This window comes from Equus asinus, chromosome 2, assembly GCF_041296235.1.
Source record: "Equus asinus isolate D_3611 breed Donkey chromosome 2, EquAss-T2T_v2, whole genome shotgun sequence".
Lineage (NCBI taxonomy): Eukaryota > Metazoa > Chordata > Mammalia > Perissodactyla > Equidae > Equus > Equus asinus.
Window position 1 is genome coordinate 65,752,533 of NC_091791.1, and position 16,424 is coordinate 65,768,956.

Here is a 16,424-nt window from a genome sequence, read left to right on the forward strand (position 1 = left end):
CCACTCAGGGCCCAGTCCCCTGGCAATGCTGAGATTAAAATCCTTCTTGACTTGTGCCTTCTCCTCTCCCATCTTCCAAGGTGTTCTCCCCTTCCCAAACTCACCCGCTCTGCAACGCCTTCCTCGACCCTCCAGCTCAGATGGATCAGTCCTGGCCTGCACCCTCAGTCACTTGAAGACTCAACACACATTAGAGCACCAGGCAGTTTACAGTTGTAAGAACTCTTAGTGAGCAGCCACCCCAACACCATCCTCATGCCTCCAGCCCAGGAGGACAGCACAGAGGCCCAGAGACAGGAGGAAGCTGCCTCCCAGGGCAGCTACAGGTGTGGGCAGAGCTACTTTGCTGTCCAGGGCTCCTCATTCCTCACTGTATACTCTTCTCTTTGATCTAACTCCAAACAATACATCTATCTCAATACAGGAGCAGGCAACCAAATCATAATAATAGCCATACAACAGAAGCCATGAAGCCGTTAAAAATTATATAATCCGCATTTACTGACATGGAAAGACATGGAAAGGACACACTGTCATGAGAAGACAGGTCAGCATAATTCCATTTATATAAATCTGTACAGATCTTTATGTGTCCATTCATGCATAAGAGATTTCCATGGAGGACCTTACCAAAATGTTAACAATGGCATCTCTAGGGGATGGGAATCCTTCCTTTTTAATCTCGTGAATGATCTAAATTCCTTATAGTATGCACAAGACTTTTTCTCAGAACATTAAGGCTGCTTTGTAAAAGAGGTTTGTAAAGTATATTTCATAATATTACAAATAGCTTAAGACATAATGTGAAGGAAGAAGTGTTTATGTATATAAAATAATATAAATAAAACATGCATTTAAACTATATATATATATATATATATATCTCAGAAGGTTAACAGCAATTGAATCCTGATGAGATTATTTGTGACTTTTCATCTTTCTACTTTTCTAATTTTCCCAATTTTCTATACATAGTCCCTCCCTTATCCAAGGTTTCACTTTCCATGGTTTCAGTTACCCACAGTCAACAGGGGTCCAAAAATATTAAATGGAAAATTCCAGAAATAAACAATTCACAAGTTTTAAATTGTGTGCTGTTCTGAGTAACATGATGAAACCTCATGCTGTCCCGTTATGCCCCACCCAGGCTATAAATTATCCCTTTGTCCAGCATATTCAAACTGTATACACTATCCATCCATTAGTCATTTACTAGCTGTTTCGGGCATGACAGTGCTTATGTTCAAGTAACCCTTGTTTTACTTAACGGTGGCACCAAAGTGCAAGAGCAGTGATGCTGGCAATTCGGATATGCCAAAGAGAAGCCATCAAATGCTTCCTTTAAATGAAAAGGTGAAAGTTCTCATCTTAATAAGGAAAGGAAAAAAATCGTAAGCTGAGGTTACTAAGATCTATGCTAAGAATGAATCTTGGGGCCAGCCTGGTGGCACAGCGGTTAAGTGCCCACGTCCCACTTTGGCGGCCCGGGGTTCGCCAGTTTGGATCCCGGGTGCAGACATGGCAGTGCTTGGCAAGCCATGCTGTGGTAGGCGTCCCACATATAAAGTAGAGGAAGATGGGCACGGACGTTAGCTCAGGGCCAGTCTTCCTCAGCAAAAAGAGGAGGACTGGCAGTAGTTAGCTCAGGGCTAATCTTCCTCAAAAAAAAAATGAATGAATCTTCTATCTGTGAATATGTGAAGAAAGAAAAAGAAATTCATGCTGGTTTTGTTGTTGCATTTCAAATACGTACGTATAGGAAAAAACACAGCATATATAGGGTTTGGTGCTATCTGTGGTTCCATGCATCCACGGGGGCTCTTGGAACAAATGCCCCCAGGGGTAAGAGAGGACTGCTGTACTGAGCAGTTGTATGAAAATGTACTTTAGAATGCGGGAAAAAGGGGCTACTTTTAGTAAGTAATCCGTTCTTTAGTCAGATCACACACGTTAAATGTTATGCCTCTAATCTGATCCTAAGCACTGTGAGGGCAGGAGTCATTGACACTGTTCTCTCCCCTGGCACGGTTCCTGGTTCTCTGTACACTGTAGGAAGCTAAGGGGATGCCTGACCACATGTGACAAGGCCTTTTCTGTTTCTTAGGAAGCCGCTTCATTTGGGGAAGATCTTGTTTCTCAATGACCTCTCCTGGGGGAGTAAAACCACCCCCCGATGCACTACTCACTGCAGGTCTGTGCTCCTGTCTGTACCACACAGGTGAGAATGTCACAAGTGTTTCCACAGGAATCACACCTGATTCCCCCATGGGCCTGGCATGCTAACGTATACTTCAGTTCCCTCTCAGGTTCTCTCTAGCTAATACTTGTTAGGTTTGTTGTCTTACAAGTTCAGATTTCCAAGTCAAATGAGATTTTCTCAATGAAGGGCCTGCCCAGCAGAGTCCCTCCCATGGCTCACAGCTACAAGGACCCTCAGCTTTTTGGATTTGAGTCGATAAGAGTAACCCTGTTCCCCTTAAAGGATTAAATAAAGACAAGTTCAAGTTTAATCAGACCTCCTAAAGACCTACATTTAGATAGAACCTCTTAAACATAAATGTGATCTAGCAAATTCCACTTTGAAGGATAACAGGGGTGCATGAGGCGTGCGCAGAGCTTGTGGAGGGAGTGATGGACATCTCAGAGGGGGCGTGTCTGGACTGACATCAGCCTAAGTTAACCTAAAACCTCAGCAGAGATCAGCCTGCATTTCAAAAGGAACCAACAAATGGCTGAGCTGTGCGTTTGTGCTTCACATACTTCTTTTGTATGTGTATTTTATTTCACAATAAAAAGCTTGAGGGAGGTGGGGACAAACAACGTTGCTATGTTCTGGGGCCAAAAAGCAAAGGGTAAGAATGAGTCCTGACAGAGAAAGACAAACACCGTACGATTCCACTCCTACGTGAAAGAGGAATAAACATATGGGTAAGGAGGACAGGTTAGTGGTTACGGGGGCGGGGGGTGTTAAAGGGGCAAAGGGCACATCCGTACGGTGACAGATAAGATAGACTATTGGTGGTGAGCACAATCTGGTCTATATGGAAACTGATATATAATAGTGTACACCTGAGATTTACACAGTTATAAGCCAATATGACTTCAATAAGATAATTTACAAAAAAATAAAAAGAATTAGTCCTGATTCTAATTAGGGTGGGCCAGTTACCAACCATGTGACCACAGACAGATCATTCCAACTCTCTGGCCTGTTTCCTCATCTATAAAACAGAGCCAATAATAACGATGATGATGATGATGCTCACGTTGTGAGGGTTTCATGACTTAATACATGGAAAGTACTTAATCAAGGGCCTGGGAAGCAGTGAACAGTGCCACCACATCGTCATCACCGTCAGGCTGTCTCCAGCATCATTTGCTGTAGCCCACCCCCTCCTCTGGACACACAGTGGAAGAAGCCCACTCTGTTTCTGAGCTTGCCGTCTACTTAGGCCCCTCCTCCTGCATCACGTGCCCACAGAACTTACCAGTGACATGCTGGGGCAACACAGCAGCGAATGCTATGTGACCCAAACCAGAAGGCCTCACCCTGGGATCACCTCAGTCGGAACTCTCCAACTCCTGCTACTGCTTCTTCCAACAAGCCCCTTCCCTCGACCGAGCCTGGCCCACTGTGGGGACGCACTGTCCACCACCGTGCCCGTGCACAGATGACAACATTACGCTCACCTGTCCTTTCTTCGCTCCCCGAGGGCCGCAGGGTTGATGGCAATTCTGGGCAATGTGGAGGCTGAGGCCTGGGACTGGCTGCATGAGGACAGGGTGTCAATGTTCAGGGGTGACTGTGGAGGCGTGCTGCATTCCGAATGCGACAAGGAACCTGTCAAGAGAGGTGGAGGGTAATGCGGGCCACAGTCCCGCATCTCAGTTCTCCAGCACCTAAGACGAAGAGGGAGCTGCGATCCAGACCCCTGGCTCCCTGCCGTGGCCACACCACACAGCCTTGACTTCACAAGCTGGGCTTTGTGGTCTTTCTATCCCCTCACATCACCAGGCCTGAGGCTGGGCTCAACCAGTGTTTCCTGACTGGCTGAGATGACGAGGAACTTATAAGCTGTGCCCAGATACCCCATCATGAGGACAGAGTGACACAGGAGGCAGGGAGGGGCTCTGAGAAGGTCTCACCTCTGTCAGAGCCCACAACAGACCGGGGATATCTTGGCGTTGACGGGATTTTAATGCGTTCTGCCTTGAACTGCAAGTTGCTCGAAGATCCTATGGTTCCATAAGGGGACAGAACTTTAGGCCTGTGATTAAACACCACCCCTCACTCCCTCACCACCACTTTGGTAGTCAGGAAAGACACTTGGTCATGACAAAATGCAAGGCGAGGCCCTACCATTTATCCCGGATGGGGCCTAAATGTGGAACAGTCAAGAAAAGTAGATATTTAATGCCCAGTGTCGAATAAACCGTGTAGGCCTAGTCTGTTCCAGAACAGGATCACACAAATCTCACTCCTAGGCCTGGAACAGGGACAGTAACCCAAGTGACAGAGGTGACTGCTCGCCTTCCCTCCACAATGCTGCAAGCAGCGCCACCAGTCTGTTTATGAGGTAACTGCTAGAATCTACCCTGGGTTGCATTTCCCATAAGCGAACAGCAATACTAAATCCCCAGAAAGACAGACAAGCTCAGGGACAGGGAGCATCTGGAACAACCACATGACCACTAGGGAAAGCAGAAAGGACATAGAAGAAGCCAAAGGAAATGGCTCTGAGCGCAGCACGGAGCTGACCTTGGCCCCAACAGGGGAGAGAGGCCTGTGAGGGCAGGCCACCAAGAGGTCTGGGCGTGAGGACCCAGGCAAAGATGAAAAAAGGCCAGCTCCCACCACAGCAAGGTTCTAGTGGTGCAGTTACCAAGGCGGGCGCTGGAGGGCAGTGAGTTGGACCCATGAGAGGCTCTCATCTCAGAGTAGTCGCTGCAGGCCCTGTGGCTGAGGTCCAGGCTCAGACGGCCCTGGTGCTGGACACTGCGAGAGAATCAGACAGATGAGGGGCTTGGGAAGAAGACCAGGACCACACGAGGCCACTAGGAAAAAACACAAGTGATGGGCCTGGGCCAAGGCCTCCCTGAGCTGGGGGAAGGGAGATCCAGGAGCCACTTGCTGTCAGCCGAGGACAGCGACTGTCCACAGGATGCTTGGAGACGGTATCTAAAAAGAGCTCTGGGGGCTGGCTCTGTGGCAAGTGGTTAAGTTTGCACGCTCCGCTGCGGCAGCCCAGGGTTTGGATCCTGGGTGCGGACATGGCACCGCTTGTCAGGCCACGTTGAGGCGGCATCCCACATGCCACAACTAGAAGGAACTGCAACTAAGATATACAACTGTGTACAGGGTGGGGTTGGGGAGATAAAACAGAAAAAGAACAACAACAACAAAAAAGCTTGGCAACAGTTGTTAGCCCAGGTGCCAATCCTTAAAAAAAAAGAAGATTGGCAACAGTTGTTAGCCCAGGTGCCAATCTTAAAAAAATAAACAAAAAGAGCTCTGCATGCAGTAGAAAGGGCCACGCCAATGGAGAGATGGCACATCCACTTCAGCCCTGGGCTGGGATCAGGCTCTCTGTGAGGAAGGGCCTTCTGCAGGGAAAACAGAGGCTCTGAATCCTCAGTGGGTCCAGAGAAGTAGAGCCTCTCCTCGGGGGGGGGCAGAGAGAGGCTAGACGGGCACTGAGGCCCTTGGAGAAGGACCTGCGTGCCTCGCTCAGGTGAGCACGCCGAGGAAACCGGAGGGGAGAGAGCCCAGGCATCGCCATGCCAGGCTGGCAGGCAGGCAGGCCCAGCGATGTCCTTCTCTAGCTGTGCAGGGAGACTACATCTCTGCCCTGGCTAACCCTACAGTGGTCTCTGCTGCACTCAGAACGCAGTCCAACGTCTGCACACTGGCTGCAGTCCCACAGGATTCCTGCCCTATGCCCTGTGCTCTCCTCCTGACTCACCATACCTTTGCCAAACTCTCTCACTCTGTCCCAACAGCTCCCTGCACTGTTCCTAGGTGCCTGGGCCGCAGCACCCACAGCCCTTCTTCTTGGGGACTCCACCCCAGGTCTTGTACAGCTGGCCTCTTCACAGTCTTTTGGCCATGGCAGCATTCCCCCCACCATGGGGCCCTCCCCACCACCGAATCTCACTCTCCACCCTCTTCAAGTCACAGCCTAGCTTGTTGCCCTGTGTTACAATCTTCAGAGCTACCCAGTACCATCTGGTATCAATCACTATGTTCATTTTTTTCTGTCTGCCTCCCACACTTGAACACAAATGTCACATGAAGAAGCTTGGCTACTTAGTTCTCCACTGTATCCCTTTGGAACTAAAACAGTCCATGGTAGGTAGTAGATGCTCAATAAAAACCTGTCAAATAATTGAATGAATGAATGAATGAATGAGTGAGTGACCTTGAACCAGTCCATTCACTTTTTAAGGCTCAATTTCCTCATCTGTAAAACAGAGACAATAGCAGTCCTTGGCTCCCAAATTTGCTGTGGTGATTCAATGAGATGATGTTTATGAAAGTCTGAGCACAGGGCCTGGCATGTGAGCACTCAAGCCTCAGCTGCCTTCACTATTACCTTTCTTTCAATACCCTTTCAAGCTCCATGTTGGGGAATAAAGAGCATCCTTAAAGTTCCCTGGGGTCCCAGCACTGCTCTAACCAGCCCCTTTTCAGTGAGGCAAGGAAGCTTCTCTGCCCATGAGCCTCTTCATGCACCAGTGGCTCTATGTCCAGGTGGGCTTGGATGGCTGGGGTGCAGGGAGGTGTGGGGTGACTTCACATACCTGGCATGCAAACCCTGGGGGCCGACCTCTCTGGGGACAGGCGGAGAGCTGCAAGGGCCAACCCTGTGGCTACGCACAGTGTAGATGGGGTTCCTCAGGATGGAGCTCACAGTGGTGCTCGGGGTCATGCTCCGGGGAACGGTGCCTAGAAATGGGCTGGGTGAGAACAATCGCCCCAAAGCACCAGCCAGCCCCGGACCTGTGCGAGCTACTGGCCTTGCTCCATCTGTAAAATGGGAGAACTCTCTTTAATGCTTCCTATTTCCCAGGCTGCTATGGGAAGAAAACACTCTGAAAAGCTAAGAGATGTCAGTGATACAAGATTAAACATCCCAGATGGGGCAGCAATTGCTAGTTCTTTGAACCTCTGGGCTGAGGACACACAGCTGCTCCTTGAAATGTCTGCCTCTACTCTCCCCGGGACTGGGAAGCCCTGTGAGCCCACACTGAGCCTCCTCCCCAGCCCTGCCCAACTGACTCACCCACAGATGCTCTGCTGGGGTAGGGTGGGGGGTTGCTGTGCCGGCTAGAGTGCCCTGGCGAGTAAGGGGACCACTCCTGGAGCTCTGGGGAGAGTTCGCCACTGGCTGGCATGCTCTTCTGCTCCTGCAAAACCAAGACGCGGTGGCTGGAAACAGGGAAATGTGCAGGCTTTTGCAAGTGATTTCTTCTCCTGTGCACTAGCTCCTCCCACTCGGACACACGAAGTGACGGTCAGGAGAAGTCATTGTTCATTCATGTTGACTTACAACACCTGGAAGGGAAGCCCTTCCTTCAAAAATACTCTGGAAGAAAACCGCAGAGAAAGAATCCATTCTTTCAAATACACAGAGATTACGTGTGTAGAAGGTGGAATGCACATATGCATTAAGCACACATAAGTAACAATGCCACACAACTTGCACAGCTGTGTAGAGCCCTTTGTCTACAGAGAGCATGGATTTGTTCTCCAGCTCACAGCCATCTCTTCCTTCTGGAAACGACTACAGTACCCACAAAAACAAGCCAGCCTTTCCTACTGCCGGCTAGCAGACTCATGTGTGCTATCCTGTCTCCCTAAACCCTTCAAAGCAGGTCATGTCACCTGGTTTTGTCCAAAATCTTCTTGTTGTATAAGCAAATCAAACACTATGCCCAAGAAAGGGTTCCTCTCTTAGCATCACAGACCCACCGACTGCACACCCCACGTTACTTTCCAATCTCCTGAGGGCGCTACTTCCCACTGGCCTCCCCTGCCACCCCCTTCCCTTGGGTAGGTGCCAAGAGCAAGGGCAGAGGAGCCAAGGTTGATGGTGAGCCTGGGGACCGTGCAGGGCCACTCTGGGACCTTCTCAGGTCAACCACTCCTCACCCTGCCTCCACCTCCTACCCGGGTGCCGGTCTCTACCTCCAGAAACTGAGTGGGAATGACGACTGGAGCAAGCTTGGGCCGAAAACTGGGAGCAGACTTTGGCCGGCGGCGCTTCTGCCCCAGCTCATCCATCTTCTGGGAGGTGAGGTCCTCGTCACAGGACTTCTTGGCAGGCAGGTAGGAGGAATCCCCATCCCCTTCAGGGTAGTAGCTGGAAGCAATGCGGACCCTGGCCTTGCGAGGGGGCGAGGCGTGCATGGGTTCCCCAGGGTCCACATCAACGGGTAGGGCACTCGGGGGGCTGGTGGATGGGGAGCTGCCCACCAGAGTGGCCTCTGACTCAGAACTGGTTTCCAGCCTGTGCTGGAACTTAATAGAGTCGCTCCTCCTGGGAGGTTTTGGGGGTGTCAGAGGCCCCACCCTCTTGGAGGGTTGGGGGGAGTGAGCAGGCCCAGGGCCTGAGAGCAGGTAGTCTATTTTCGGGGGTGTCTGGGGGCGTTTGAAAGTGTTAGGGTCAAAGATAGACTTTCTTTGCTTTGGCTTCTTGTAAACAGAGAGCTTCTCGGGCCCTGCTGTGGAGCTGAGCATGGCCTTAGGCCAGGTCCCACCACTGTTGGCATTCTCAGACTCTGCCTTACCCAGGGGGGCCTCAGTCACCCCACAAGGGCCTGCCTCATTCTCAAAGGGCAGTAGTAGCCGCCGGCTGCGCACGTCCACCAGCCCATAGCCACGCTCCCCAGAGGTGTCTGAGCGGAAGGAGCTCAGGCTGCGCTCAGAGGTGCTGGGACAGGCCTGGGGAGAGACTGGGAAAGCTCCCCCAGGGAATGGCTTGTGCAGGAAGGAGCTGCTGCCTCCTGGGGGGCCCAACTCCTTCTTGTCCTCCAGCCTGTCTGCGTGGAAGATGTCCGTCTGCGTGGAGTTATTGTGTTGCATCAAGTTCCGTTTATTCTGAGCCTGGACCTCTGGGCCATGGGCTCGGAAACTCAACATCTTATCAGAGTCCTTGATGTTTTCAAAGATGTTCTGGCCACTCCACGAGGAGCTCTGAGGGAACACCTAAGTAGGGATTGCAGAGGAGTGAGAAAGAGATCAGGTGAGACCACAGGACCTGGAGCTGCCACTGAAAAATGTCCCTGGAGGTAGAGTGATGGTCAGGAATGCGTCACAACCCCCCCCACAAAAGACAGACAGACACGCACACACACATCCACGCATGTACACCTCTCCCTGACAGGTGAGGCTTTCTCATGAACGTGGCCACTGTGAATCCACAGAGAACCATAAAGTTCTCTTGGTTCTAAGCCCTTTCTGAATCACCTGTACAGTGCCCTGCATATTTTTAAAAAGTTAAACGTAAAAGTAAAAAATTCATTATTACAAATACATGTCACATAGTACACTCACAGTGGATTATTATTCAGTGGTAAAAAGAAATAGCAGTCAAGCCATGAAACGACATAGAGGAAACTTAAACACATTACTAAGTGGAAGAAGCCAATCTGAAAAGGATACAAACTGTATGATTCCAGCTATATGATGTTTTGGAAAAGGCAAAACTATGGAAACTGTAAAAAGATCAGTGGTTGCCAGGAGTTAGGAGAGGGAGGGATGAAAAGGTGAAGCCCAGAGGAATTTTAGGGTGGTGAAATTATTCTGTATGATAGTGTAATAATGGATATACGTCATCATACATGTGTTCAAACCCATAGAATGTACAACACCAAGAATGGATCCTCATGTAAACTATGGACTTCAGTTAATACTAATGTATTATTACTGGCTCATCAACTGCAGCGAACGTGCCCTGCTAATGAAGATATTAATGGAGGAAGCGGGAGACTACGAGAAGGCTCTGCACTAGATCCACCTTTCTATAAACCTAACACTGCTCCCAAAAAAGCATGTTAACCTTAAAATAATTTTTAAAAACACCTCTTAGTGAATTTTTTCCAACATTCTATTATCTTCTCAACTATGTAGAAAAGTTGATAGAAAAGTACAATCAACCCATAAACCCACCATTTAGATTCTACAATATTTTGCCAAATTGTCTCTAACTATCTGCATTCCAGAACATCCGAAGGTTACAGATATTATGACAATTCACCCCTAACAACTTTAGCATATACTGCCCCCCAAATAAGGCCATTCTCCTATATAACCCCATACCATCATTATACTCAGGAAAATTAACAATTCCCTAAGGTCATCTAATTATCCACTCTAGATTCACATGCACCAACTGTGCCCAAAATATCCTTCATAACTATTTTTCCTTTTTGTTTTAAACCAGGACCCTGTCAGGCCTCATGCATATCCTGCACTTTGTAAATCAGTACCCTTTTTCAAGGATCCCAGTGACGTGAAAAAGTAGCTCCAGTATATGGAGCTGAGGCTTCGCCAGCCCTAAGGACAGTGAGAGCAGAGCTAGGGCGGGGCGGGGGCCCTTACCTTCAGGAGGGACAGGGTCAGGGAGTCCTGGCAGCTACGCAGCAGAGATTCACACTCATTCAGAGATTTGTTGTCCAATGCAATGCCATTGATCTAGGGCCGAAGAGAGAGCCTATCAGGCCCACAGCCAGGATAGGAGCTTTGTCCACCTGCCAACCTGTGTTGGACAGTGGGCCTGGTTCTGTAACGTACCCAAATCCGGAGTCGTCAAAGGAGAGAAAGCCTCTTCCCAGTAACGCCCATGGAGTCCAGTTAAGGGGCTTCTGGGGCAAATGAAACACACAGCCTCAAAATCACTCTAGGGGAAGATGTTTGTCTGTCTAGGACCAGAACACCAAGGGTCCCAGGGAACATCCCGGCCCTGCCACTTCCTGCTGTGTGATGCTGGACCACGGCTCAGAACTCCTTCATGCACTAAATGGAAGACAAACACCTACACCCCCAAAGGGCAGGAGCAGACTGAAACCAAGATCATGGTGTAAAAGGTCATGGATGTACCACGTGAGATGGAAGTATCATCAATGTTCACAGAGACTCTCCCTTATGCCTAAATCTCTGTCCGCATCCCTCAGATATGTTCCAATCTTTTTAAAAAGTGTATGTGCAATAGGTGAAAGGTTAGACTGGGATGAATCCACACCATGGAATACTACCCAGCAATGAGAAGGCACACACTATAGGTACACCCAACCATGTGACAGATCTCATGGCACGATGCTGAATGAGAAAAGCCATCTCAAAAGGTCACATACTTGGAATATAAACAAACACATGGACAAAGAAAACAGTTCAATGGTTACCAGGGGAAGGGGGGTCGGGGGTGGGCACAGGGGGTGAAGGGGAGCACTTACGTGGTGACAGACAAGAAATAATGTACAATGGAAATTTCACAATAAGGTAAATTATTACCAACTCAATAACAAAAAAAAGGTCACAGACTATTTGATTCTACTTAGATAATATTCTCCAACTGACAAAATGATAGAGCTGGAGAACAAATCAGTTGCCAGGGATTATGAGTAGGGGTACAGGGCTGTGGGCGTTAAAGGGGTACTACGAAGGAGATCTCTGTGGTGATGGCACAGTTCTGTATCTTGATTTTTTCTGGTTACCTAAAATGTGATAAAATGACACAGAACTATACACACACACACTATACCAATGTCTACTGCCGGTTTTGATGGTATAGTTATGTAAGATGTAAGCATTAGGGAAAACTGGGTGAAGGGTACATAGGACCTCCCTGTATTATCTTTGCAACTTTATTTATTATTATTTAACATTATAACTGAATTATAAGTATTTCTGTAATTATTTGAAAATCAAAGGGTAAAAAACATATATGCAGAGTGATTATCTTGGAGTGGTGGAATCATTTGGTTGTTTTTTTCTTTATAACTTTTCCACATCTTAAACTTTCTCATGATGGACACATATTGCTTTCAAACTCCAGCTCCCCTCAAAATCTGAAAAACATTGGCAAAGATGTGAAGCCAGGAGTGCCCCCACACACTGCAGGTGGGACTGAAGAGGCCACAATCTCTCTGGGGCACAATGGAAAGATCTTATCAAACGTTAAATGCTTATACCCACTGATCCAGCAATTCCCCCGTCCCAGGAATTCACCCACGGCACACTCCCGCGAGTCCCCATGGAAGGATGGAGCAGTGACTGTGCAGCACTACTGGTCAAGGCAAAGATACCCTGACTGTCCATCAGGGGGACTCACTCAACAGCTTGTATTGCTGCCACTAAGGAACATGGAGCTACCGAAATGACCTAGACAGATGCAAAGATGTGAATTGCAAGAACCTCAGGGTGCACTGTTAAAAACAAAAATTAGCAGCAGTGTATATTATGATCCCATCTAGGTATAAAAAAAGAAAAGTGGGAGATATACATGTTTTGAACGTTTCTGGGAGAAAACACAATAAATCATTAAAAAGAGTAGCCGTCAGGGTGGGAACTGGTAGATGAGGAGTCTAGAATTGAAGGAAGAATTATTGTCACTGTGTGCCTTTTGCACAACTGGAATTCTGCATGTGTGCCGTGAACAAGTGTATGACATGTTCAATTTTAAAAAAGTTAGAAGTATTAAACATGCATGCCTACAACTCAGCAATCTCACAGCATTTCAGGGGTTTGGTCCCCAAGGATGCCATCAGGTGTCCCCAGTGTGGCTATGCACACAGGTAAAGTTCATGGCAGGGCTGTTTGCAATTGCAGAAACTGAAAACAACTTATATGTCCATCAGTGGGGGCAGGATTCAAACTATAAATAATCAAACAACAGAACACCATGAGGTGGATAAAAACAATAAGGATCAACTTGGAAAGATATCCACAATGTAGGATGCAAATTGTAGAATATGATAGGATAATTCCATTATGGTATTTTACAAAGCAAACAAAACCCAGAAAACCTACATCTGTGTATACAGATTTGTATGAGCACTTATGGTCTGGCTGGGAGCACATGTTCCAAATGGGGGCAGTGATTATCTCTAGGAGCAGGATTAAAGGGAAAAGGGGGGCTACCACTTTCTATACATTTTTGTATTGCTTGAATATTTTACAGCAAACAAGTCTTACTTTGGTAATAAAAAAGAAATTTAAAAATAAATGGATATAATTTTTAGTAAAAAAGATTTTTAAAAAGTCATATAAAAATGATACCTATTTTTTTTAAACTGACTTAAATATACATTGACGTGTGGAATAAAGGCTGTAGAAAAATACGTGAAAAATGTTAATAAAGCTTATCTATAGGTGGTAGTAACATGAAGGATTCTTATTTCCTTCCCATACTTGTTCTGTATTTCCTAATTTTTAACAGTAAACAGAAACATACCATCAGAAGAAAAAAATCAGGTTTAAATATTCACATTTAAAGAACAAGGTGAATATAAAAACTCTACTCATTATTTCTTGTTCAAACCTCCCAAACGTAATCCAGCTCTCTGCGGTGGCAGAAGGCCCCGGCTCTGTCCCCGAGACTTACTGCCACAATCCTGTCTCCCACAGCAAGGGACCCCTCCTTGGCAGCTGGGCTTCCAGGCACCACGGCGGCAGCATACACTCCATTCTCCAGGCTGATGCCGCTGTCTGCGAACCACAGTGGCCCTGGTTAATCCCTGCCCGGGTCACATTGCCCTCTGGTTGTCTCATCTCGTCTTTGTGAGATAAACTTATAAAGGGGTTGGCAGACTACGACCTGTCCATCTCAGCATCCCAGCCAGGTCAGACCACCTAGGGGCTCAGCCACATATGGTCTGGTGAATCAAACACTCAGAGACAAGCAAGACCCAGGAGCCAGCTGGCCCCCTGCCAGGGAAGCACATGCACTGCATTTAAGCGGCAGCAACACCTCATCCCTGGTAATGAGGTGCTCCTGAAGACACATGCATCCTCTCTGCACAAGAAAGGGGTGCTCTGCCCACTCCCACGGGCCTGCTACCTTTCTGTCCACTCAGGTTGATGTGCAGCGGCGTGACCACCTTCCCTCCCAGGGACTTCCTCCGACGCACGACCATGTTGATGGCCCCCTCCCCATGGAGGAGAGCTTTGATGGCCTGCTTCTTGTCCTTGTTGATAAGGTCCACGTCGTTGATCCTCAGCAGCCAGTCATTGACCCTGGGGAGGGGCACAGCCAGCTCAGTGCTCATGCAGGCCTTGAGACCAGGGGGCAGACCCTGCCACTCCCATTTGGGGAGCTGAATGCCAGAAAGCAGGTGCCCCAGATACACATTCAGAAGGACTTCCTCTTCCAAGAGGGTCGAATGATTAAACTCTTGGATACTGAAGCCAGACTGCCTGGGTTCAAGTCCTGGCTCTACCACTTACTAGCTGTGTGACCTAGCCCCTCTGGGCCTCAGGGTCCTCATACGTAAAATGGGGGCAAAACAGCACCTACCTCACAGGACTGTAAAGATTAATGAACTAATTACATAAAGTGCTTAAACCGATGCTTAACAAATAGTAAGCACTATTTTATGTCATTGCTATTTCAAGGAGCAAGCAAGCAATGCACATTCTACACTTTCATACGCACCGCCTGAGCCCCTTCCTACCCAGAGCAGCAAAGGCAGCACCTGGCGACTGGAGAAAGACCAGACTCAGAGGCAACTGCGAGACAGAGAGTCCTTTAAGAACGACACTGGCAGTTGAGCCTGCGGGCCTCAGGCAGACTGGGAGTCCCTCGACCCTGGGCTACATTCGTTTAACTGCCATCGGCTCTCAGGTCCTTTGCATTGGGTTGGAGGGCCCCACCTTCCCTCTAGAACATGGGTCTCCTCAATTCTTACCGTAAGCGGCCATCAGCAATGCTTCCTTTGTCTACTTTAGTGACAAATATGCCACAGTCCCCTGGCAAACAAGGCTCATTCACACCTTCTGCCATATCGAACCCCAGCGCCTTCAAGTCAATGTCCTCCTGTTAAGACAGCAGCAGCAGCACACTTTACAGAGCAGTGACGAGAAACATTTGGCCCTTAAACCCCAAGTCACTCACTCCAACATGGGGACTGCCCCTTCACAATGTCTGATGGGGCACTGGGTCCCCAGGATGAAGCCTATGAGTGATTGAAATCTGCCCCTTTCAGCGACGGCAGACACACGTCCCTGCCAGCATCACCCCTAGGAGCTCTGCTCTTCCCTCTGCCTTCCAGGCACTGGGCCAGTGTCCACTGCTGGAGAGGACAGAGGAGGCCAACCTGCTGCAACCCAGCAGGGACATGTGCAAGGAAAGGATGCATTCATGTCCTCCAAAAGTTGTACCTCCTGTATCTGGGAGGAAAAGTCGTATCTCCAAACTAGCAGCTGTGAAACTGGGGACACTGCAAGAGGGCCATCCTCCCCCTCCCCCACCCAAAGTCTTTGTGTCCAGAGAGCAGGGAAGAAAAGCCATGAGGGCAGCTCACCGTCTCTCTTTCAAACTCTACAACTTCCGTTTCCCACTCCATGGAGTCCGTGTCGATGGCCGAGTCATGGGAACTGTGGGCCATCAGCTGCCGGAACCGGGCCTCCTTTTCCAACTGCGACTCCATCTGCTCCCTGTGAAGAGAGAGCCATGGGGACAGCCCTCTGGGAGGCAAAACAGCCCACCCAAGTCACAGCTCGGAAACAAGGCAGACCACTCATGGAAGCTGAGTGGGGCTCCTTTCCCCCTCATACTTCATGCCAGCTTCCCAATAAATCCAGAGGGGTCAGGTCAAGGCTTCTCGAACATCAATGGGTTTTCATAGTGGTTTTTAAACAAAGACTCAGAAATTCTTCCCAAATTTATCTAGAGGTTTAATGCAACGCCCATGGAAACACCAGCAAGACCTTGTAGACACAAACAAGACTAACCTAAAATTTCTAGAGAAAGGCAAACGGATTAGAATGGTTAAAACAATTTTGAAAATGAATTAAGTAGGAGGAACCACTCAATTTTAAGACTTTTTTTTTTTGAGGAGGAGGATTAGCCCTGAGCTAACTACTGCCAATATTCCTCTTTTTGCTGAGGAAGACTGGCCCTGAGCTAATATCCATGCCCATCTTACTCCACCTTATATGTGGGACACCTACCACAGCATGGCTTTTGCCAAGCGGTGCCACATCCGCACCTGGGATCCGAACCGGCAAACCCTGGGCCGCCAAGAAGCAGAACGTGTGAACTTAACCACTGTGCCACCGGGCCGGTCCCATTAAGACTTTTTATATAGCTACAGTAATCAAGACTGTGGAATTGCCGGGAAGACAGACACAGAGATCAATGGAAGAGAAGAAAGGATCCAGAAATAGCTCCACAAAGTATAACAGGTGTAAAAGCAACTCAACA

At 48.4% G+C, this 16,424-nt stretch overlaps 1 protein-coding gene across 3 annotated transcripts in view; it reads right to left on the bottom strand.

The window, feature by feature from the left end:
• DLG5 (discs large MAGUK scaffold protein 5) overlaps positions 1 to 16,424 on the bottom strand; it is a 128,753-nt gene that overhangs the window by 21,767 nt on the left and 90,562 nt on the right. For 2 of the 3 annotated variants that reach the window (XM_014837034.3, XM_044761744.2), the window contains 11 exons: positions 15,523 to 15,655; positions 14,908 to 15,035; positions 14,061 to 14,236; positions 13,605 to 13,708; positions 10,604 to 10,696; positions 8,189 to 9,208; positions 7,284 to 7,407; positions 6,802 to 7,027; positions 4,884 to 4,996; positions 4,147 to 4,236; positions 3,691 to 3,841 (listed from right to left, as the gene is read on the bottom strand). In XM_014837034.3, coding sequence (XP_014692520.2) covers positions 3,691 to 3,841; positions 4,147 to 4,236; positions 4,884 to 4,996; positions 6,802 to 7,027; positions 7,284 to 7,407; positions 8,189 to 9,208; positions 10,604 to 10,696; positions 13,605 to 13,708; positions 14,061 to 14,236; positions 14,908 to 15,035; positions 15,523 to 15,655 — 2,358 coding nt within the window. The remainder of the gene's footprint in view (positions 1 to 3,690; positions 3,842 to 4,146; positions 4,237 to 4,883; positions 4,997 to 6,801; positions 7,028 to 7,283; positions 7,408 to 8,188; positions 9,209 to 10,603; positions 10,697 to 13,604; positions 13,709 to 14,060; positions 14,237 to 14,907; positions 15,036 to 15,522; positions 15,656 to 16,424) is intronic. The other variant, XM_014837051.3, reaches the window with a different exon arrangement.